The sequence below is a fragment of the Anolis carolinensis genome, chromosome 6, assembly GCF_035594765.1.
Source record: "Anolis carolinensis isolate JA03-04 chromosome 6, rAnoCar3.1.pri, whole genome shotgun sequence".
Taxonomy (NCBI): Eukaryota; Metazoa; Chordata; class Lepidosauria; order Squamata; family Dactyloidae; genus Anolis; species Anolis carolinensis.
Window position 1 is genome coordinate 9,957,815 of NC_085846.1, and position 21,992 is coordinate 9,979,806.

A 21,992-nucleotide genomic window follows, 5' to 3' on the forward strand; every position below is an offset into this window, starting at 1 on the left:
AAATCAAGTTGTCCCACAGAACTTTCTCTTACTTCCTTTACAGCTACTGTAAAAATATAATTGCCTGCAAAAAAAATGGCCAGAGTGTACTAACTGGATTTTGGCCATTGTTGTCACTGCTACTGATCAATCGTCTGTAGCTTAACTTCTGAAAAACCAGATCTCAGGAAATCAAGGAATTTCATTTATTCCCAACATTGTCAAGGCAGATACCCAAGTGATGCAAACCTAGCATGGCCATTGTGGCTATACGTTGATTCAATTGGCCAAATCACTATGTTTTGTATACGTACAGCAATCTTATACTTGTCTGAACCACTGGTTTATTTAGCCCAGCCCTCTAGGCTCTCAGGCAGAGTCCCCTTCAAGCTCTGCTGATGGAGATTCTTTATTTTCCCAAGATGGGAAATATCTTCCAGTTTAAGGCCCAATGTATTGCCTGAGATTTTAGATAAATTCTTTGGAGGTAAATTTTAGTGACGGGCAAGGTCAAAAGCAACTGGGTTCCCAAACACCTCATATTACAATTTATCAAAGCCTTAGAAAAAACATTCCAGTCGCTTATAATGGCAAAACCTCTATATAAAAGTTGGGAAACAATTTCATGATGGTGTCATGGGATTGGAGCCTCTTCTACAAAGATTATCTGCGTTGAACTGGATTATATGGCAGTGTAGACTTATATAATTCAGTTCAAAGCAGATAATGTGGATTATCTTCTTTGATAACCTGGATTATATGGCAGTATAGAAGGGGCTTAGGAAAACAGCATGGCAACATATATGCATTACTATGTACTCCTTCCCAAACTGTTTGCACCTTTGCTATTTCAAACTAGTTTCCCACATCCAAAAGCAATGCAAAACAAACCTCTAAAAGGACTTTCCTGACAAACAAAAGCACTCCCTGTTTATTCAGACAAAAGAGTTAGCCAATTTTAAACCACATGCCTGCCCTTATTTCTCACTGCTTATCTTTCTGCGTTTCCTGTATTGACACACATTTTCCAATATTATTTTCCTTGTGCAATGTCTTTTCCCTATGTATGAATTATGTACCCTACCTGTTCCTTTTCTTTATTCTTGTGAAAAACGTCTTATATTAAAGATGTTGACAAGCTGGAAAGCGTCCAGAGGAGGGCGACTAAAATGATTAAGGGTCTGGAGAAAAAGCCCTATGAGGAGCGGCTTAAAGAGCTGGGCATGTTTAGCCTGCAGAAGAGAAGGCTGAGAGGAGACATGATAGCTATGTACAAATACGTGAAGGGAAGTCATAGGGAGGAGGGAGCAAGCTTGTTTTCTGCTGCCCTGCAGACTAGGACACGGAACAATGGCTTCAAACTACAGGAAAGGAGATTCCACTTGAACATCAGGAAGAACTTCCTCACTGTGAGAGCTGTTCGACAGTGGAACTCTCTCCCCAGGGCCGTGGTGGAGGCTCCTTCTTTGGAGGCTTTTAAGCAGAGGCTGGATGGCCATCTGTCGGGGGTGCTTTGAATGCAATTTCCTACTTCTTAGCAGGGGGTTGGATTGGATGGCCCATGAGGTCTCTTCCAACTCTACTATTCTATGACCTGACCTAGGAATTAAATGGACAAGTTGCAACACACCCCAGAGGGAGATAATTCCTCACACCAGGAAACTGTCAATTTCCCCTTGCATGGACAATAGATTAGGTTTTTTTTCCCATTAAGACATCAGAGCAGGGCCATCTTTTGGGAAATCAGCCGTCCGGATTCCGGGACCATTTAACAACATGGACAATCAATGCACGATCACTTCGGCTGTCAACATGGACAGGACACTTTTCAAAAACAAATACAGCACCACGGTCTGGCAGAGCCTGCCAGACAAATATGTATATTTACACCTCAAGAAGCAGTCTAGAAACCCCTTCTGGACATTTACTCAATGACTCAATCATAATCCCCGGCAAGTATAAAAGTGGTTGATCTGTAAATGTATGTTATGGTTCCTTGACGAACGATCGCGGGGGTCATCCTTTTTCAGCTGAAACTGAATAAAACAACTCGGTGTTCTTTCTTCAACATCCTGAGGATGAGAAATTCTTTGGCTAAACCTTGATTGATCTATAGCGGCTCCCCCTCTTGCCAGGATCCTCGGACTCACACCCAAGAGAGGAGCGGGGGATTCCCTTCAAGAAGGAAATTCCTAACTAAAAGAGCTCGATATCATATCTATCTCTATATACTCAGTTTCACTCACCTTTGGCAGCAGCTCTATGAGGTCAGCTTTCACAGCTACTTTGGCATTGCCGTTTACATAGGTAATATTTGATCCTAGAGGTACGTTTTCCTTGGTTAGGACTAGCTGGACAGAAGCATTGCAACATTGCCCAAGTTCAGCCCTGCAAGGAGATTGTATCTGTATAAGTGATAATAAAAAGGTAAAGGTTTCCCCTGACGTTAAGTCCAGTCATGTCTGACTCTGGGGGTTGGTGCTCATCTCCATTTCTAAGCCGAAGAGCCGGCATTGTCCGTAGACACCTCCAAGGTCATGTGGACGGCATGACTGCATGGAGCGCCATTACCTTCCCGCCGGAGCGGTACCTATTGATCTACTCACATTGTTTTCGAACTGCTAGGTTGGCAAGAGCTGGAGCTAACAGCGGGCGCTCACTCCGCTCCCGGGGTTTGAACCTGGGACCTTTCGGTCTCCAGTTCAGTGCTTTAACGCACCTCGCCACCGGGGCTCCTAGTGATAATAACAGAAAGGAAATATTTTGGACTTGTAAGAGTATTTTCTGAACAACCTAAGTATTATAAAGGCACCACTATCCCACATTAATTTTGCTTCTTTGCCCATGTTTTAATCTTTAACGGCTATCTCTCAGACAAGAGTCTGCTCATGCTGTACAAGCCATTCCACAGTTGAGCTAACCATTAGAAATTACTATTTGTGCTTTGAATGGCAAGGCTCCAAAGACAGACAATAATAATTGCTCCATATTTACTGAACTGCCTTCCTGAAGAGAAAGAAGAAACCTATTCTCTGTTTCTGCAGTTTTTAGCTTGTTAGGGGGATTTGTAAAAAGCCTTTAAGTTGATTTTGTCTCCATTATTAATATTGCTTTCTATGGTTATATTTAAACCAATGATTAAAAGAAAAAAATTAAATAGCTTTCAGTTTCCCAGATAAATGTGATTGTCCTTATATTAATATATTCAGGAAGAATCATGCATAGCAGTTCTTATAATGAGGGATGTATACCATATACCTGCTGGTTCCAGATCACCTAATACAAGTTTTAGTCCCATTACCTGTATTGAGCCACTTTTGTGACATCGGGTTTCCAAGGAACCTCCTGCGTGTGCAGCAAATGCACCAGTTTTTTTCTTTCCTGCATTGGTAATTCATTTATCCACTGAACATTTTCAGGTTTCTGGTAAAATTGGACATGGCTATGAAAAAAGAGAGTGACACACCTTGCTTATGCACACACCTGCATTCACAGAACCAAAAATCTATGTAGCTTTCATGCAAGGAGATATCACCTCCCATATGCGACTTGCGAAATTGCATTTAATCTTTTCCATTACTAAACACAATCCAGAATCCTGATGGTTCCTATATTTCTGACACACACACAGAGAGCTCACTAAGATACTAAATTTTCGCTCTGTTTGTTTCCAATCACTGTCCACCTTTAAAAAAAAAAATTGTATTGTTTCAGCTTTGCATCACCTTATTTACACTTAATTTCTATTGATGCATATACCTATAAACATCTCATTTTCATATCAGGTCTTTTATCTGCACCTTCTCCTTTTATACATTCTTCTCTTTGATGACATTTTATTAATTTTATTGTTAACACCCCTCATCCCCCATCACCCTTCTCTCTGACCACATATTTCCCCTATATCTTTATCCTTAACCATGCACACAATTTTCTTAGTTTCTGTACAATACTTAAAATAGCTTCACCGCTTTCCAACCATTCCATATATATCTTCCATTTATTTTTAATTTATCCTGTTTTATCCTCCTGTATATATTCCCGGAATATACAGTATATGCTATGTTCAGATTGGACCTGATCATAAATATAGTTGTTACAATTTCCCATAGTCCATTTCTTTCCATCTTTCCATCCCCATGCTATCACTGCTTGTCCTGCTGGAATCATAATTTTAAACAGGTCTTGTTCTTTTGTATTATTATTCCCCAATATTCCCATTAATGAAAGTTTTATATTCACTTGGAGGTCCACTTTACCTAATTAGGAATTAGTGTACCGTAGTTAATAGATTTTGAATGCTTGGCACACAAACAGATTCCCAGACAATGGAGGAAAACTATGATTATTGCCATTTTCAAACCAGATAAAGATGCCTCTAACGCCAAGAACTATCGACCAATCCCTCGCTTATGTCATCTGTATAAAATATATGAGAGGATGATATTAAATCGACTAGACCCTGTGTTATTAAACCCTAGCTTACTGCACAACAAGCAGTCTTTAGTCCAGGGAAAATTTGCACAGCTCAAATTCTTAACTTGAGTATATCGAGGAAGGCTATGAGAAAGGTTGGATTACGGAAACAGTTTTGTGGACCTTACTGCAGCCTATGACACGATGCAATATAGGAAATTGCTGCATAAAGCCAACCATATCATCCGGGGCTATGATTCTACAAAAACTATCCAGACCCTCCTAGAAAACCACAGCTTCTATGTGGAGTTCCAGGGCAGGAAAAGTAGATGGAGGAGGCAAAAGAATGGACTACCTCAAGGCAGTGTTTTTGCACTGACCTTGTTTTCACTGACCCATTTTTTCTAATGATCAGCCACAGCCACCATTGACAAAGAGCTTTATATATGCTGATGACCTTGACTTAACAATACAAGCAAAAGACTTTGAAACAGTTTAAAACCAACTTACTAATGCCCCAAAAGATCTCTCTAGCTACTACAAAGATAACCACCTGAAGCCTAACTCTGCCAAGACACAAGTGTGTGCTTTCCATAATGTCTATAATTTTAAATTCACCAGGAAACTGAAGGTCACCTGGGAAGGCCAAGAGCTTGAACACTGTTCCCACCCTAAATATCTTGGCGTCACATTAGATCAGTGGTTCTCAGCCTGGGGTCCCCAGATGTTTTGGCCTTCAACTCCCAGAAATCCTAACAGCTGGTAAACTGGATGGGATTTCTGGGAGTTGTAGGCCAAAAACATCTGGGGATCCCAGATTGAGGACCACTGCCTTAGATCGAACACTAATGCTTAGGAAACACTGTGTGAACACCAAGCACAAAGTAGCTGCATGCAATAACATCCTGCGGAAGCTTACTAACAGTGCATGGGGTGCAGACCCAAAATTAATAACAATATCAGCCCTGGCCTTGTCTTACTCAACTGCTGAGTATGCATAAATAAATCTGCCCACACGATGCAGGTGAATATAGCAATGAATGAGACATGTTGAATAATCACAGGATGGCTAAACTTAGACCTGTTGATAAACTCTAGCCCTCCCCCCCTCCCCCACTGATGTATGGCGAGAAGTTGCTGCCAATTGTGAGAGAAAAAGGCTGAACATGGTGAAAACCACCCACTATATGGCTATCAGCCTCCTCCCAGTAGACTCAAATCAAGGAAAGGTTTCATGAGAACCATCACTCCTCTAAATGTTCCTCCAGCAACAGCAAGAATATCCCTGTGGGCAGAAAAATTAGGCAATGCCAACTGGATGCCCCCTCCATGAGGGTTTTCCTCTAGAGGCAAACCAAGAACGGGCAACGTGGAAGTCCTTGAACATACTCAGAAGTGGTGTTGGCAGATCAAAAGACTACCTGGCAAAATGGCACTACCTAGAAGAATTCTCCACCTTCTGCGATTGTGGGGCAGAACAAACAACTCCGCATCTGTACACTTGCCCATAATGCCCTGTCTTTTGCACAGAGGAAGAACTGTTTAAAGTTAGAGAAAATGAAGTCGCTGTTGCTCGTTTTTACTCAAAAACTATTTAGCTGCCTGTGATTCCTTTATTTTATATGTTTTAAACTTATTTATTTATGCAATGCTTTTGACACGAAATAATAATACAGTAGAGTCTCACTTATCCAACATAAACAGGCCGGCAGAACGTTGGATAAGCAAAAATGTTGGATAACAAGGAGGGATTAGGAAAAGCCTATTAAACTTCAAATTACATTATGGTTTTACAAATTAAGCACTGACCATAAAAGTATCATGTTTTACAGCAAATCGACAAAAAAACAACAACAATTCAATACACGGTAACGTTATATTGTAAATTTAGAATTTAGCACCAAAACATTGCAATGTATTGAAAACAGTGACTACAAAAACATTGACGACTAAAAGGCAGACTGCGTTGGATAATACAGAATGTTGGATGAGCGAATATTGGATCAGCAAGACTCTACTGTAATAGATTTTGAAGACAGATAATTCTGGTGGGCTCTTTTTTGGGGGAGAAACAAAGGCTGGGTCTACACTGTTATATAATGCATTTTTCAGAATGCAGGTTAACTGCATTGAATTGGATTATATGAGTCTACATTGCCATAAAATCCCATTCAGGGCAGACAATTTGCATTCTGAAACAGCATTACATGGCAGTGTAGATCTAGCCAGTGACTAACCAATACTAAAGATTACTATGCCACGCAATAGTACTTTTGCACACAATATAAGTTCATCTGCCTTACTTATCTGGCTTCGGTAGTATCGAATTTTTATATTTCTTTAATGTGAAAAGGATGACAAATTGGATGAGGGCCGCCGCCACAGTGAAGCCAAATTTAAGTCTCCGGTTTAGTGCCATAACGGTGAAGAACGGTCCGGCCTCTTCTCCCTTGCCTCGCTCTTTCAATTGTGCCTTTTATGCCTGTCATATAGCCTTGTACCGAAAAGCACCAGCCATAGGTATTGACTCAATACACCTGTTGAAAAATCAAAAGAGATAGCCGTACATTATCCACTCTTCTTTTGTTCCCAAACCCATAAATTCATTCCCAAATAAGGCAGTTTAAGAACATAGATTAACCGCTTAAGCGGCAGAGGCTGTTGGGAATGGTGGGAGTTGGAGTCCAAAACCCCTGGAGAAAGGCCCAAGTTGGCCTAGGCCTAGCCTACACTAACCATAAAATGCAATTCAATCTGCTTTATAATTTACCTTAGGCCCTTTGGGCCCAAAATGAAGCCATTCTGAGGGAAGGTTACCTGAAGAGACAGATCCTTCTTTAGAGATCTTGAGGACAAGTCGGGATCGTGGAAAAATAATTTTTAAAAAGCTCAGGATAAAAAAAAGGAGATTGCGGAAACTTGGGGGGAATAGTAGGGAAAATAGCCACAAGCAAGAAAAGACTACAAAGGAGACAGCAGTCACTCAAAATGGCAACATTTACTCAGTGTTGTGCGACTATGGCTGAGCTTGAGGCCTAGTGTACATATGGCTTCCAGGGTTGTTAACAGAAACAGGCCTGGATTATTGCATCTACATTGTAGAATTAGCTCAATTTGTCTTTACAGTAGAGTCTCACTTATCCAACATAAACGGGCCGGCAGAACATTGGATAAGCGAATACGTTGGATAATCAAGGAAAAGTCTATTAAACATTAAATTAGGTTATGATTTTACAAATTAAGCACCAAAACATCATGTTATACAACAAATTAGACAGAAAAAGTAGTTCAAAATGCAGTAATGCTATGTAGTAATTACTGTATTTACGAATTTAGCACCAAAATATCACGATGTATTGAAAACATTGACTACAAAAATGCGTTGGATAATCCAGAATGTTGGATAAGCGAATGTTGGATAAGTGAGACTCTACTGTACTTTAAACAGCCATGGGTCAATGCTATGGATTTATATTTTCTCTCGATACAGTTTGAGACCGATATCGTTTGAGATCTTCAGCCTTCAGTCCTGTATTACAACACCAAATGGTTCACCCATTTTAGAAGCAGCCAGGCTTTGAAGCTGCAAGGCCATTCTATGCTAATCAAGATGGCCAATTGCAACACTCACACTTGACTCAAACAGACAAGAGTTCTTTCTCTCAACCTGGACATTATTCCACAGATATATAAACCAATTTTTCTTGGTTTCCAACAGACCTCACAACCTCTGAGGATTCCCTTTCTAGGGAAAAGGCAGAACTGCTTAATGCCTTCTTTGCCTCGGTCTTCTCACAAAAAGAAAGCCATCTTCAACCTCAGCAACATGGAATGGACGAAGGATTGGGGGAAATCCAACCCCAAATAGGGAAACAAGTTGTCCAGGAACACCTGGCCGCTCTAAACGAATTCAAGTCCCCAGGGCCAGATCAGCTACATCCAAGAGTATTGAAGGAACTAGCGGAAGTTATTTCAGAACCACTAGCAATTATCTTCGAGAGTTCTTGGAGAACGGGAGAAGTCCCAGCAGATTGGAGGAGGGCGAATGTGGTCCCTATCTTCAAGAAGGGAAAAAAGAACGACCCAAACAATTACCGTCCGGTCAGCCTCACATCGATACCAGGCAAGATTCTGGAAAAGATCATTAAGGAAGTGGTCTGCAAACACTTAGAAATAAATGCGGTCATTGCTAATAGTCAACACGGATTTACCAAAAACAAGTCATGCCAGACTAATCTGATCTCTTTTTTTGATAGAGTTACGAGTTGGGTCGATACAGGGAATGCTGTGGATGTAGCCTACCTGGATTTCAGTAAGGCCTTCGACAAAGTCCCCCACGACCTTCTGGCAAACAAACTAGTAAAATTTGGGCTAGACAAAACTACGGTTAGGTGGATCTGTAATTGGCTAAGCGAACGAACCCAAAGGGTGCTCACCAATGCATTGTCTTCATCTTGGAAAGAAGTGACAAGTGGAGTGCCACAGGGCTCCGTCCTGGGCCCGGTTCTGTTCAACATCTTTATTAACGACTTAGACAAAGGGTTAGAAGGCACAATCATCAAGTTTGCAGACGACACCAAACTGGGAGGGATAGCTAACACTCCAGAAGACAGGAGCAGAATTCAAAACGATCTTGACAGACTAGAGAGATGGGCCGAAACTAACAAAATGAAGTTCAACAGGGACAAATGCAAGATACTTCACTTCGGCAGAAAAAATGGAAATCAAAGATACAGAATGGGGGACTCCTAGCTTGACAGCAGTGTGTGTGAAAAAGACCTTGGAGTCCTCGTGGACAACAAGTTAAACATGAGCCAACAATGTGATGCAGCAGCTAAAAAAGCCAATGGGATTCTGTGATGTCTCATGGGCCTTGTAGTCCCGTTCCTAGTACTATTGTGACAGACGAAGAGGAAAACATGGGTTTTCCACCAGTTCAGCTTGAATCGGAGCCTCTCCACCTGGAGGATGTTTGTCCTCAGGAAGTTAACCAAACAAGCCTTGGGCAGAATTCTCCCCCGTTTTCCCGAAAGGACAATTATAATAGAGATAGAGGAGTCAGGGAGGCTAATCGCCGGAGTCTCAGAATCGCTGCCAAACAACTAGCTGATTAGGTCTGCTTCCCTTGGGAAATTCTAAGGAGTCATGCATCTGGACAGAGTTGGGTTTCGCTTCTTGTTCTCCAGGGAAAGTGTTCTGTTGGCGGGAAAACAAGACCCTATATAGGGGTTTTGCCGCAAGGGGAACCTTGCGGAGTCAATTGTTCAGCTTGAGGAGAGAGATCGTGTGTGGACTTCGTAACCCCAGTTCCTTGTTTCCCAGATCAAGTTTCCAGCCTTGCCTTGTTTCACGGACTTCCTTGGACTTTATTCATGCTTCGTGTTTGCCTCGTTCAAGTCTTTGATCTAGCCAAGAATTAAGTTTATTTTCCAGCCTTGTTGTCAAGCTACATTGGACTTTAAAGACTCTGTCATTTCCCCACACTTTGCTTGGCATAGTGTGTGTTTCGGTCAAGTGGATTAAAACTTTGAACTCTAATATCTTATATTGGACAATACATTTCTGGACTATATTTGACCTCATCTGAAAGGTCTGCTTCTGAACTATATTCTTCACTTGTTTTTATTGACTTTATATATTTCTATAATAAAGATATTAGATAGATTCTGGCCTCTGTGTAAGGTTATTGGTGCTCTGCAGCCTGGGTCCTGACAGATTCTGGCCTGCATCAATAGGGGAATAGCGTCTAGATCCAGGGAAGTCATGCTCCCCCTCTATTCTGCCTTGGTCAGACCACACCTGGAATACTGTGTCCAATTTTGGGCATCGCAGTTGAAGGGAGATGTTGACAAGCTGGAAAGCGTCCAGAGGAGGGTGACTAAAATGATTAAGGGTCTGGAGAACAAGCCCTATGAGGAGCGGCTTAAAGAGCTGGGCATGTTTAGCCTGCAGAAGAGAAGGCTGAGAGGAGACATGATAGCCATGTACAAATACATGAGGGGAAGCCATAGGAAGGAGGGAGCAAGCTTGTTTTCTGCTGCCCTGCAGACTAGGACACGGAACAATGGCTTCAAACTACAGGAAAGGAGATTCCACCTGAACATCAGGAAGAACCTCCTCACTGTGAGAGCTGTTCGACAGTGGAACTCTCTCCCCCGGACTGTGGTGGAGGCTCCTTCTTTGGAGGCTTTTAAGCAAAGGCTGGATGGCCATCTGTCGGGGGTGCTTTGAATGCGATTTCCTGCTTCTTGGCAGGGGGGGGTTGGACTGGATGGCCCATGAGGTCTCTTCCAACTCTACTATTCTATGATTCTATGCCTACCATAGATGTGGGCGAAACGTCAGGAGAGAATGCTTCTTGAACAGGCCACAAAGCCTAGAAAACTCACAGCAACCCAATAATGAAACAATTGCTCTGAGAGGAAGCTTTAGTTTCTCCCATTGACTCCTGACTGGCATGAAGACGTCTCTCCCAGGAACCCACAACAGGTAAATGTGAATTTATTTTTTATTGAAATTACATCATGTTTACATCATTCAATAAATTACTGCTATTACCACCTGCTATATTATTCAACATTGGGTGGAGGCACAACAAAAGACTCTGAACGGATTCCACCCTTTGCATTATTGTATTGTTGTGTATTATTGTTGATCTCTGTGTGTATAGGCCATAGTAAATACAGCTGCTCGTTCCTTGTTGTATAAATAAAGCATCTTTCCCATTTGGAGCTGGTTTGCAGAAGTTTTTCAGTGAGAAGAATCGCGTCCGACTCGATAAAGAGGTAAATTGTTGGATGGTTCATTGGGGTTGTTGCATGGATTCCAGGCATAAGCAAACTTTGGCCCTCCAGGTTTTTGGACTTCAACTCCCACCATTCCTAACAGCCTACCGGCTGTTAGGAATGGTGGGAGTTGAAGTCCAAAACACCTGGAGGGCCCACGTTTGCCCATGCCTGATCTATAGTGTAGGATTAACACAGTTTGACACCACTGACTTATGGTTCAATGCTATAGAATCTTGGGAGTCATAGTTTTACGAGATGTTTAACCTTCTCTGCCTAATAGTTCCGGTACTCCAACAAACTACAACTACCAGGGTTCTATAGCTTTGATGTAATGAGCTATACAAAACACAATAATGGTTCAAAACATAAGTAGTACACAATATGTATATTAGAGCATCATATACATATTACATTCACAGAATTAATGCTCAGTCCTTTGGTATATAACCCAAAAGTATCTAACTCAGTATTATAAATCAAACAAAATGATATAAGTCTCTGCAGTCCTAAAAGGATTAGATTGGCTTAAAGGCAAACCGATTCAGAGTCTCTGCAGTTCTAGAAGGATTCCTCAGGACTCCACAGGTTTTGAAACAATAGTAAAGCCAAGGAGACAGAGTCAATGTTGATGTAGATCCTGAGTAGCTGGTTATTGCCTGGAGTAGGTGGTAATATATCCGTTTACGCCGTTTACAACTGGTTCCCGGGTTTTATCCCAGTTTCGGTAACCCTTCTTCTGGTAAGCGGCAAATGTTTTATTATTTCTTTATTGATGGCTCTGCTTCAGATATTATGTTTGCAGTATCAATATGCTGCTGTGGATTTTGTGGTGCAAGTAAGTATCTCTGTAGATCTTAGAAAGCTGTTTCTTGATTTAAAGCATTGGCTTGCTGGCTGATACCCGAACAGAGGATGAGCCGGAGACGTCAATACCTTGGCCCTTTCATTGCTGGCTGCTAGTTCCCGACAGATGTCGGGTGGTGCAGTACCAGCTAAACAGTATAATTTCTGCAGTGGTTTGGGGCGTAGACATCCTGTGATAATGCGGCATGTCTCATTAAGGGTCACATCCATTGTTTTAACATGGTGAAATGTGTTCCACACTGGGCATGTGTAGTCAGCAGCAAAGTGCAAGGGCTTCACTGTGTCTGGTTGTGATTCCCAGGTTGTGCCAGTCAACTTTCGTATGATATTATTTCTGGCAACCATTTTTTGCTTGATATTCAAGCAGTGCTTCTTATAAGTCTGAGCAAGGTCCAGAGTAACTCCCGGGTATGAAGAACATATTGTTATCATTCTGCTCACATGTTCTCTTACAAACTTCTCTATTTCTACTTTAAATTTTCATTATGATATATACTTAATCTTCAAGCATTTTGACATTTTCTTATCCAGGATAGTACAAATACTTCACATTTTTTTTCAAAAAGTGTCTATATACTTCTCTTTTAGTGCCCAAGACAATGCCAATGGTTTCCTGGCATTTTTGTTCTTGCTATTCCTATGATGATGCCGTGTGAAATAGAAAAGAAACACTGCACTGTGGTGAACTTTGGTCTTCTGTGGCGCTCCATTACATTCCCATTTTATCCAACATATTTAGTATCCATCATCCAACAAGAACACAGTATTCATGGGATCATATTTTCTGGAGGGTTTTTTTTTTGCTTTTTTAATCCCTTTCCTAAATATGTGTTTTTATTTTTATATTTTTCCAAACCTTTAAGTTTCCTTAAACATGATCATACTTGCTAATAATGTAGAATATTTTTATGTACATGGTAATGTTGACATTGACAGTGCAACAGGATAGAAAGTTATGCCCTAAGAGACAATCTATGATTCAACTCCAAACAGAGACTGGTAGAAGAAGAAAGGAAGGGAAATGGAAGTAGCTGGTTGTGTTCTTGTGGTTGTTTATATAAAATACATGCTTATTTTAGTTATGTGTAGTTAGGCTTAGTTATAATCAGTGTTGGAGATTAAAAGATTATGAGAAAGTGGTTTTTGAAAAGGGACTTAAAAGAAATGGGTGGCTCAATTGCAAAGGTAAGTATCAGAGGATCAGCAATGGCTTTCCTAGTGTCAACACATGTGAACACTTATGCCATTATGCACTGCAGTGATTTGACAAATTTGAAACCGCTAGCACTCAGGTGCAAACCCATAGACAAGGGGGGGAGGGAGTTTACCCCCCCCCCCCCAAATTTTGTGGTAAAAACCTGGTTTCCTCATGAATTTTAAATGGCTAACCCAATCCCCATTCTATTTCTATGAGAAGCAAAAATTAGAGTCCCTCCAGAACTCCAAGCACTATCTCAACCAAAGTTGAATAATTTATTCACACTGTCATTACCTTCCTCTCCGCCAATTTACATTGCAATAGCCAACATAGTGGAAGCGACCAAGTTTTAAATTGCAGATGTTTAATCAACATTTTAGCGTGAAGACAACGTAACTGACATTAGAATTGGACTTATGTAGTTTCATTTGTTTTTTACCCAATATAATTATCTAATAGTTTTTGAAATATTATTTTAAAAACACCTGAAAGTAGTCATATCACCGCTCTCTTGTTCTTCCTCCTTTCAGAGCTCTCTCTTACATCCACCTTCTTACTCCTCCCACTGGGGTATAAAAGGAAGGCATGAAGGCAGCTGTGGGTCATTCCAAACACAGGTGTCTTATTGTGCAATTGTCTGCAATCTTGAATTGCTGTTCTGAGACTTGAAGCCCTGTTAGTTGCTGTTAGTGTTTCCTTTCACCCACCTCACTCCAGCAGATGCCTAAATACTGAAAGCAACTCAAAGCAACTGAATGTATTTGAGTTCATGGCAAAAAAGAAAAAGCTAAAAATTGAAGACCAAGAAGGCAGCAGGTTGAGAACCATTGAAGTAGCTGGTACTGGTGAAGACCCCAGAACATGCACACCTAGATTGCAGGCGAAAGCTGAGGAAACTCTGGGAACTGAGATGTCATCTACCACTGGTTCATCTCATCACTGGTTCATCTCATCTCATCTAAGCCCTACCAAAGAAATCATGGAACAGGAGCAAAGATAAGAAGTAATTTGGTGAGGCACCAGCGCTCCTCAGCAGAGAAGCTAAAGACCTTGTAAAATTACAACTCCCAGGATTTCACAGCACTGAGTCATGGCAATTAAAATGGTGTCAAACTGCATTAATTCTACAGAATAGCTGCACCCAGAGTCACAGGCTTACATCCCGCCGTAAGTTTACTGCTGTCAGTTAAGATGATATTGATGGATTTCAAGGCAGGAAATGTAGTAGTTCTGTCACAACTAATAATGTGCCAAACTCACATATCCAAGGGCTGATGTCAGAAAGGAAAAAGAATAAGAAGCTGTCTTAATTGGAGCACCTATCAGGTAGAGGACCTTTATAATGTTACATTGAGTTCTATGTTAAAAGGCATTGAATGTTTGCCTATATGTGTAATGTGATCCGCCTTGAGTCCCCTTCGGGGTGAAAAGGGCGGAATATAAATGCTGTAAATAAATAAATAAATACCCTCAAGAGAGGTGCAAACTCCAGGAATTTGGTGAGGTAAAACATAAATGAGTCCTTTGTTGACTAAACAATTCAGCTTGACTGGGTTCAATAAAAACAACAAGAAATTATGAGTGAAAATGGGTGAAACCTTACTTGTAACTTGTACACTGATTCTTATCAGTGGATATCAATGGAATGCTGAAAAAACCCCTCAACACAGCAGGAAACATGTTAATGAAATAGGAATTTCTCAATGGGAGGAGGTTTCTGTTAATGAAGTTAGTCTTCTTATTATTTGGTCAGTCTTTTCCAACTCTTCGTGACCTCATGGACTAGTCCACACCAGAGCTCCCTGTTGTCCATCGCCGCCCCCAGCTCCTTCAAGTTCATGACCGTCACTTCAAGGATACTGTCCATCCATCTTGCCCTTGGTCGGCCTCTCTTCCTTTTTCCTTCCATTTTCCCCAGCATCGTGATCTTTTCCAAACTTTCCTGTCTTCTCATGATGTGGCCAAAATATTTCAACTTTGCCTCTAATATTCTTCCCTCCAGTGAGGAATCAGGCATTATTTCCTGGAGGATGGACTGGTTGGATCGTCTTGCGGTCCAAGGCACTCTCAGGATTTTCCTCCAGCACCAAAGTTCGAAAGCATCTCTCTTCCTTCACTCAGCCTTCCTTATGGTCCAGTTCTTGCATCCATATGTTACTATGGGGAATACTATTGCTTTCACTATGCGGACCTTCATTGCCAGTGTGATGTCTCTGCTTTTCACTATTTTGTCGAGGTTGGCCATTGCTCTCCTCCCAAGAAGTAAACGTCTTCTGATTTCCTGGCTACAGTCTGCATCTGCAGTGATCTTCGTGCCTAGAAATATAAAGCCTGTCACTGCCTCCATGCTTTCTCCCTCTATTTGCCAGTTATCACTCAGTCTGGTTGCCATAATCTTGGTTTTCTTGATGTTTAACTGCAGCCCGGCTTTTGCACTTTCTTCTTTCACCTTGGTGATAAGGCTCCTCAGCTTCTCCTCACTTTCAGCCATCAGAGTGGTATCATCTGCATACCTAAGGTTGTTAATGTTTCTTTCAGTTAGTATGGCCCTGATATATGGGAGTGGGGAGTGCTTTGTGTATGTGTGCTTTGAGCTCTTCACCTTCCATGCTATTGTGATAAGATTATGTGAGTTGAATATACACAACCAGATGCAGCTAGATAGACACTTTAGAAAGGAAAAGGGTGTTGCAGCCCCTTTGACTTTCCTGGAGTGCTGATCTGCCAGGATTGCCAAATTGCAGGGGGAATATTAAATATAAATTGATAGATTTCTAGAATTTATGAATGATTGAAGGGGAGCGAAACGGACTTCTGGAGGTTCGTGAATGGAAAAAAAGTTATGAATGGACATGGTCTGCCCTGATCATATCAGGGAGATCGGAGTGCTTAGCCATTTCCCTCTTAGCTGACTCTCCCCAATGCGATATGGTTAGTAAAAAGAGTATGGAAATCCTTTCTGTTGTGCAGCCCAGGGCGAGATTTGGTGAATAAAGGAAAAGGCGAGGCAGAGGAAATAGCCTACTGGCCGTTTGCAGGCTGAGGCTCCGTCAGTTCATGAATGTTCATACAATTTTATATTACATATTCATATTTTAAGGGATATGATTTCTTAGTAACAACATCCTGTGTAAAAGTAAAGTTTGGAAATTTCCCCCTTGTCCTTATATCTTTTTTTTCTTCCCAGATATGACAGTTTGGTCTTTTGGAATTCTGATCATTGCTGTTGTGATTATGGGCAGCATCACAATAGGTGAGACTGATGAAGGAGTAATGAATGGGCAAGCAGGATTAGCTGATTATTTCCAAGGGGCCATAGCTAGAGATTCCTAAGGTGAGCCTCCAACTCTGTCTTTGGAAGCTACTTATATGTCACCAGAAAAGAGAAAATGCTTCCTTTCAAAAGAGGATGAAATATTTATAAATCTGCATAAAGAAAAATTATGCAGATAGGACACATATCTACACAATGTTTCTATATGTAGATTTATAAATAGATATATAGACATACATTAAAAATAATAATTTATAACATCCATGCACCACAATCGGATGCATTGCTTTGAAAAAAAAATGTGTGAGACTTGAGTCCCAACTATAGGGATTGTAAACGCCAACCAAAATTGTTGATCATAGATGTCTACCAGGTTCCTAGAAAGAGATGCGATCCTTCAGATAACCTGAGCCAGAGCCATATAAAGCAGTGTAGGTCAAAACCTGAACCTTGAATTGTGCTGTGCTGGCAGCCAATGGAGCTATCACAACAGGGGAATTGCCCACTCTCTGCAGCCAGCCCCAGTTAGCAGTCTGGCTGCTGCTCTTTGGACCAACTGAAGTTTCTGAGCACTTTTCAAACGCAGTCCCATTTAGAGCACATTACAGTAGTCCAACCATGATGTGACCAAGGTATGTACCACTGTGGCCAAATCTGACTTCTCCAGAAACAGGTCCAGTTGGCACAGTACCTTTAACTGTACAAAAGCACTCCTGCTTTGTTACTACTAGCCATGTACTTATCACATTTTCTATTGAGTCATGTTGTCTCATGATATGGCCAAAGTGAAGTTGACTTCTAGGGAAAATTCAGGATTCATCTGTAGGTAACTGTCAAGAGGTGTTTGTATATGTCACATAAGTCCCATAGGAGACCTTAAAGATTTCCTAAACCCCAAAATGTCCCAGAGACATTTTGGGTGAGAAAGAGAGTTGTAAAAAGCTACATTTTCTTTTTAGGTTTGGGAGACTCCAGGCGTAAGGGCTGGTGGAATAAGAATGATGACAGACACGGAGATAGAGGTATGTCTGTTAAGTATATACATGTTGCTTTTTCTTGCAGTCAAATGAAACATGTGTGATCCTCAAGGTTATTTTTATGGCCACCGCATGAGGTCTATCATTAAAAAGTGCACAGTATTTCGCCGTGTGTTTAGGTAATTTCCATTGTTCACATTTTTAACAAGCTTCTTGGGTTGATGTGGAAAGAAAAGGGTGAGAAAGAGAGAGTTGTAAAAAGCGATATTTTCCTTTTTAGGTTTAGGAAACGCCAGGCTTAGGGGTCAGGGGAATGATGATGATGGTGATGATGATGATGGTGGTGGTGATGATGACAGACGCCAAGATAGAGGTATGTCTGTTAAGTATACATGTTGCTTTTTGTTGTAGTCAAGATGAAGACACTTTTGTGACCTTCAAGGTTATTTTTGATGGTCACTGCAAGAGGTCTATCATTAAAAAGTGCACAGTATATCCCCGTGCGATCATGTAATTTCCATTGTTCACATTTTTTACAAGCTGTCCAGAGAAGGGTGATGAAAATGGTAAAAGGTCTGGAAGCCAAGTCCTACGAGGAGCAGCTTAGGGAGTTGACTATGTTAGCCTGGAGAAGAGAGCGTTAAAAGGTGACATGAAACCATATTTAAATATTTGAAAGAATGTCATATTGAGGAGAAAGCAAGCTTGATTTCAGCTGTTTCAGAGATCAATACCCAGAGCAATATACTGCCACAATGTGGTGGAGTCTCATTCTCAGGAGATCTTTAAACAGAGGCTGGATGGCCATCTATTAGAAAAACTTTGTGTCTCCCTGCATGGCAGAATGGGGTCCTTTGGCTCTTGGGTATTTTCCAACTTATGATTCCATATAGCATATGGAAGCAAATTCCTTCTCTTTGGCCTAGGCGTATTATGAATACCTCTGCAGATCTTAAAAGTATTTTTTAACACCAGCTATTTAAACATTTTAAACAGAAATTCCAGGAATTAAATTTGGAACCTTTTGCACACAATGAACTCTGGATGCTCTCTATAAAGATGTGTTGCTGCCACTTTCCACGGTATGGATTTGTCCTTTCCTTCTAGGTCCTTCCCTTCTGTTATGTCCTTGCTCTCAAGGATGCTGTGATGATCAGTGGTACCAGTACAAAGATGCTTGCTACTTTCCTGTGCATACCATTGAAAATTGGGAACGAGCTAAGGTATATTGTGACATGTGTTTTTGTTTTCTTGTTCAAATTTTCTTATCCTAAGGGATGACCAGAAGCCTTATATATAGAGTGTACCAAAGGTCCTGTCCTGCAAATATCAGAGAAAATGTTACTTTATGTCATTTGCAAAAGAAAGCATTCAGAAGAAATGGCAGTCAATACAAAGACTGAATTTAATTTATATAACAGATTGCCTATGGGACATGACTTTTGACACATGATATATCCCTACTAATATTTCCAAGTATGGTTTGATTCCTATCTGTGGTCACAGAGCAGGGATGGACAATTTGATGAATCTATTAAATGGCCCCAACAGAATGCATTAGCTGCTGAAGCCATTGATTGCCCCTGAAATTTAGTATTTTGCACAAAATCTATTTCCCATAAATGAGATTAAGGGCTCTTTCAGATTGGTCTGAAGCAAGGTGTGTTCTCGCATTATAGCTCCTTGGATTTTGCTGGGTTTTGCCAGTTGTTGTCATCTTCTGTCTAGTAATGCTCCTGTTTCACTGTCATTGCAAGCAGGGCCGGCCGGAGATATTTTTTGATGTGAAGCGGGGGTGCTGAAAAGCGCCCCCGCCACCGGCCCCGCCCAGCGTGCCCTGGCCCCGCCTCCCACGCTGCGTGGGAGGCGGGGCCAGGGCGAATAGTGAGGGGGCGGGGCCAGAGTTGGCCCCGCCCCCCCATCCAGCATGCCCTGGCCCCGCCTCCCACGCAGCGTGGGAGGCGGGGCCAGGGCGAATAGTGAGGGGGGCGGGGCCAGAGTTGGCCCCGCCTCCCACGCTACTCCCGCTTGCCCGTCTGGCCTTTTCTAACAGGCCAGACTTCAGCGGAGGGACCTCCGCTGAAGTCTGGCCTGCTAGAAAAGGCCAGACGGGCGAGCGGGAGTAGCGTGGGAGGCGGAGCCAGCTCTGACGCCGCTCCCCCCCCCCCCCGCCCAGCGTGCCTTGGCCCTGCCTCCCACGCAACGTGGGAGGCGGGGCCAGGGCACGCTGGGCGGGGGGGCGGGGCCAGAGCTGGCCCCGCCTCCCACGCTACTCCCGCTCGCCCGTCTGGCCTTTTCTAACAGGCCAGACTTCAGCGGAGGTCCCTCCAGGCCGCAATCGCGGCCTGGAGGGACCTCCGCTGAAGTCTGGCCTGCTAGAAAAGGCCAGACGGGCGAGCGGGAGTAGCGTGGGAGGCGGAGCCAGCTCTGACGCCGCTCCCCCCCCGCCCAGCGTGCCTTGGCCCTGCCTCCCACGCAACGTGGGAGGCGGGGCCAGGGCACGCTGGGCGGGGGGGGGGGGGCCAGAGCTGGCCCCGCCTCCCACGCTACTCCCGCTCGCCCGTCTGGCCTTTTCTAGCAGGCCAGACTGCAGCGGAGGTCCCTCCAGGCCGCGATTGCGGCCTGGAGGGACCTCCGCTGAAGTCTGGCCTGCTAGAAAAGGCCAGACGGGCCAGGGCGCACTGGGTGGGAGGCGGGGCACCGTCAGGGCGGTGCCCCGCCTCCCGCCCAGCCTGACGGCGCCCCCCCGGGCCTGCGCCCGAGGCGGCGGCGTCAGGGGCCTCAATAGTGGGGCCGGCCCTGATTGCAAGTGTTGGAAAGGGCCCTTATTTTCCTCTGCTTATCTTACTGCAGCAGAACTGTGAACACTTCAATGCTCATCTTGCCTCTGTTCATAGTGAAGATGAAGACAGCTTCATCTTTCATCTGATGCGGAAAAAAGAAGGTTACTGGCTTGGAGCAGAGAAAATTGATGTAAGAAATGGGGTAGAATGGGGAGCTATAGTTCTTTTAGGGTGCTTCCAGACAGCACGAAAATGCAGGTTTAAATGGGGGTTAAAAAATCCCAGGACCTAACTGCAGGTACCCACACAGACTTGTTAGTCCCAGGACTGGGTCCCTCGCCATCCTCACAGGCTTCCTCTGTATTGGAACAAGATGGAGGGAGATCAGGGGGCATTCCTGGCTACAGGTTTAAAATAAAGAGTTTCAGAAAGTTTTAATTGCTCTCCCTTCGTGCTTCCTTTAAATCAGCTGTGTGTCTGTTACACAGCCAATCAGCTGATCGGCTGTTTCAGGATTTTAAAAAGTGGATGTGTGCTGGAGCAATCTCCATGGGGGAGGGAAGGATATCACTTTTTTTTTTTTTTGCAAGTGCAGGGATATACAGTGATGCACATGTGCACATTTTCCAGCTGGAATCAGGATAAAAGAGGACCCTTTTACTCCGTGTTTTTCATCGGTTGCAGTGAATCAGTGCACATTTAGTGCTAGCGTCATGTAGCCCCCCCCTTAACCTGGTAAATGCCATGTTTTAGGTGCTGTGTAGATACGCTCTGTATTACACAATCCAAGTGTTTCTATATCTCATCCTTTTTGGTGTTTAAAATATAGCACAATTATCCCTATCAAATGAAGAATCTGGATCATTTAGATCACTGATAAAAGGGAAAGGGGGTGAATTGTTTCTCTGGTATTCCACTTCATTGCATTTGTGATTATTTGCATTGGTACAGAAGTTTCCACAGATGCTTAAAGGATTTTCAAAACAGTAAAGCTGAAAATTCCTTCTATTGGACTAGAGAATCTCCCAGCTGACACAGCCACTGTGGGGCTTTTCCACTTGGTATTGGCCATGCTGGCTGGGGGATCTGGGGAGCTGTTATCCAAAAAAATAACCTCTCCAGTCTCTGTATATTTGCTTCTTTTGGATAGCTCTGAAAGTGTATCCAATCAGATGTATTCGGCAAGGCTTATTTGCAGAGCAATAGCAGGGTGGGCATCATGGGGCACCTCCCAGCTGCCTGGGCAAAGGTGGGGAATAACATTTGGAGGAATGCACCATTCTCATCTTGGGGTTTTAGGACTGCTATCTGAATTGTTCAATCAAGAGTCTCTTCTGGTTTTCACATTAACCTCTTTTTATTTTATTTCCGGATCTTTAGGACAGAGCAACACGTTGGAAGTGGATTGATAATTCCCCCTGGGATTACTCTGATAAGATGATAGACCATAACAACCCATTTCATGTCTTGGCAGTCGACAAAATGCATAATGAAGGTTTGGAGGGAATGGGGAACAGTATCTTTTCTCTCTTTTTTTAAGCACATTCAGCACACTTTTTCCATTCAATGGAAACTTCCATTGAGATCCAGACTACCTCCTAGGTTTCTCTGACATTACCTTTGGCAAAGTAGGACATGTAAGCAGTATGTGAGTTACTTAACTAAAAACTTTACTAATTAGAAAAGTACATTAAGGGCATATATACATACAAT

At 42.6% G+C, this 21,992-nt stretch overlaps 2 protein-coding genes across 9 annotated transcripts in view; one reads left to right on the forward strand and one right to left on the reverse strand.

Moving 5' to 3' along the window:
- siat8g-r2 (alpha-2,8-sialyltransferase 8F) overlaps positions 1 to 13,923 on the reverse strand; it is a 22,882-nt gene extending 8,959 nt beyond the window's left edge. Inside the window, exons 1-4 of one of the 6 annotated variants that reach the window (XM_062984434.1) lie at positions 7,213 to 7,365; positions 6,699 to 6,932; positions 3,281 to 3,421; positions 2,226 to 2,367 (exon numbers count right to left, since the gene is read on the reverse strand). In XM_062984434.1, the coding sequence (XP_062840504.1) occupies positions 2,226 to 2,367; positions 3,281 to 3,421; positions 6,699 to 6,814 (399 nt within the window). In that variant the 5' untranslated portion in view covers positions 6,815 to 6,932; positions 7,213 to 7,365. Of the gene's footprint in view, positions 1 to 2,225; positions 2,368 to 3,280; positions 3,422 to 6,698; positions 6,933 to 7,036; positions 7,125 to 7,165; positions 7,366 to 13,730 lie in introns of those variants that run through there. The other 5 variants (XM_008124078.3, XM_062984432.1, XM_062984431.1 and 2 more) reach the window with 5 other exon arrangements.
- LOC103281822 (C-type lectin domain family 4 member D) overlaps positions 7,589 to 21,992 on the forward strand; it is a 15,669-nt gene continuing 1,265 nt past the window's right edge. Inside the window, exons 1-7 of one of the 3 annotated variants that reach the window (XM_008124077.3) lie at positions 7,589 to 11,922; positions 16,433 to 16,498; positions 17,479 to 17,541; positions 17,777 to 17,869; positions 18,604 to 18,719; positions 20,350 to 20,469; positions 21,660 to 21,774. In XM_008124077.3, coding sequence (XP_008122284.1) covers positions 16,435 to 16,498; positions 17,479 to 17,541; positions 17,777 to 17,869; positions 18,604 to 18,719; positions 20,350 to 20,469; positions 21,660 to 21,774 — 571 coding nt within the window. In that variant the 5' untranslated portion in view covers positions 7,589 to 11,922; positions 16,433 to 16,434. Of the gene's footprint in view, positions 11,923 to 16,432; positions 16,499 to 17,478; positions 17,542 to 17,776; positions 18,720 to 20,349; positions 20,470 to 21,659; positions 21,775 to 21,992 lie in introns of those variants that run through there. The other 2 variants (XM_062984436.1, XR_010007252.1) reach the window with 2 other exon arrangements.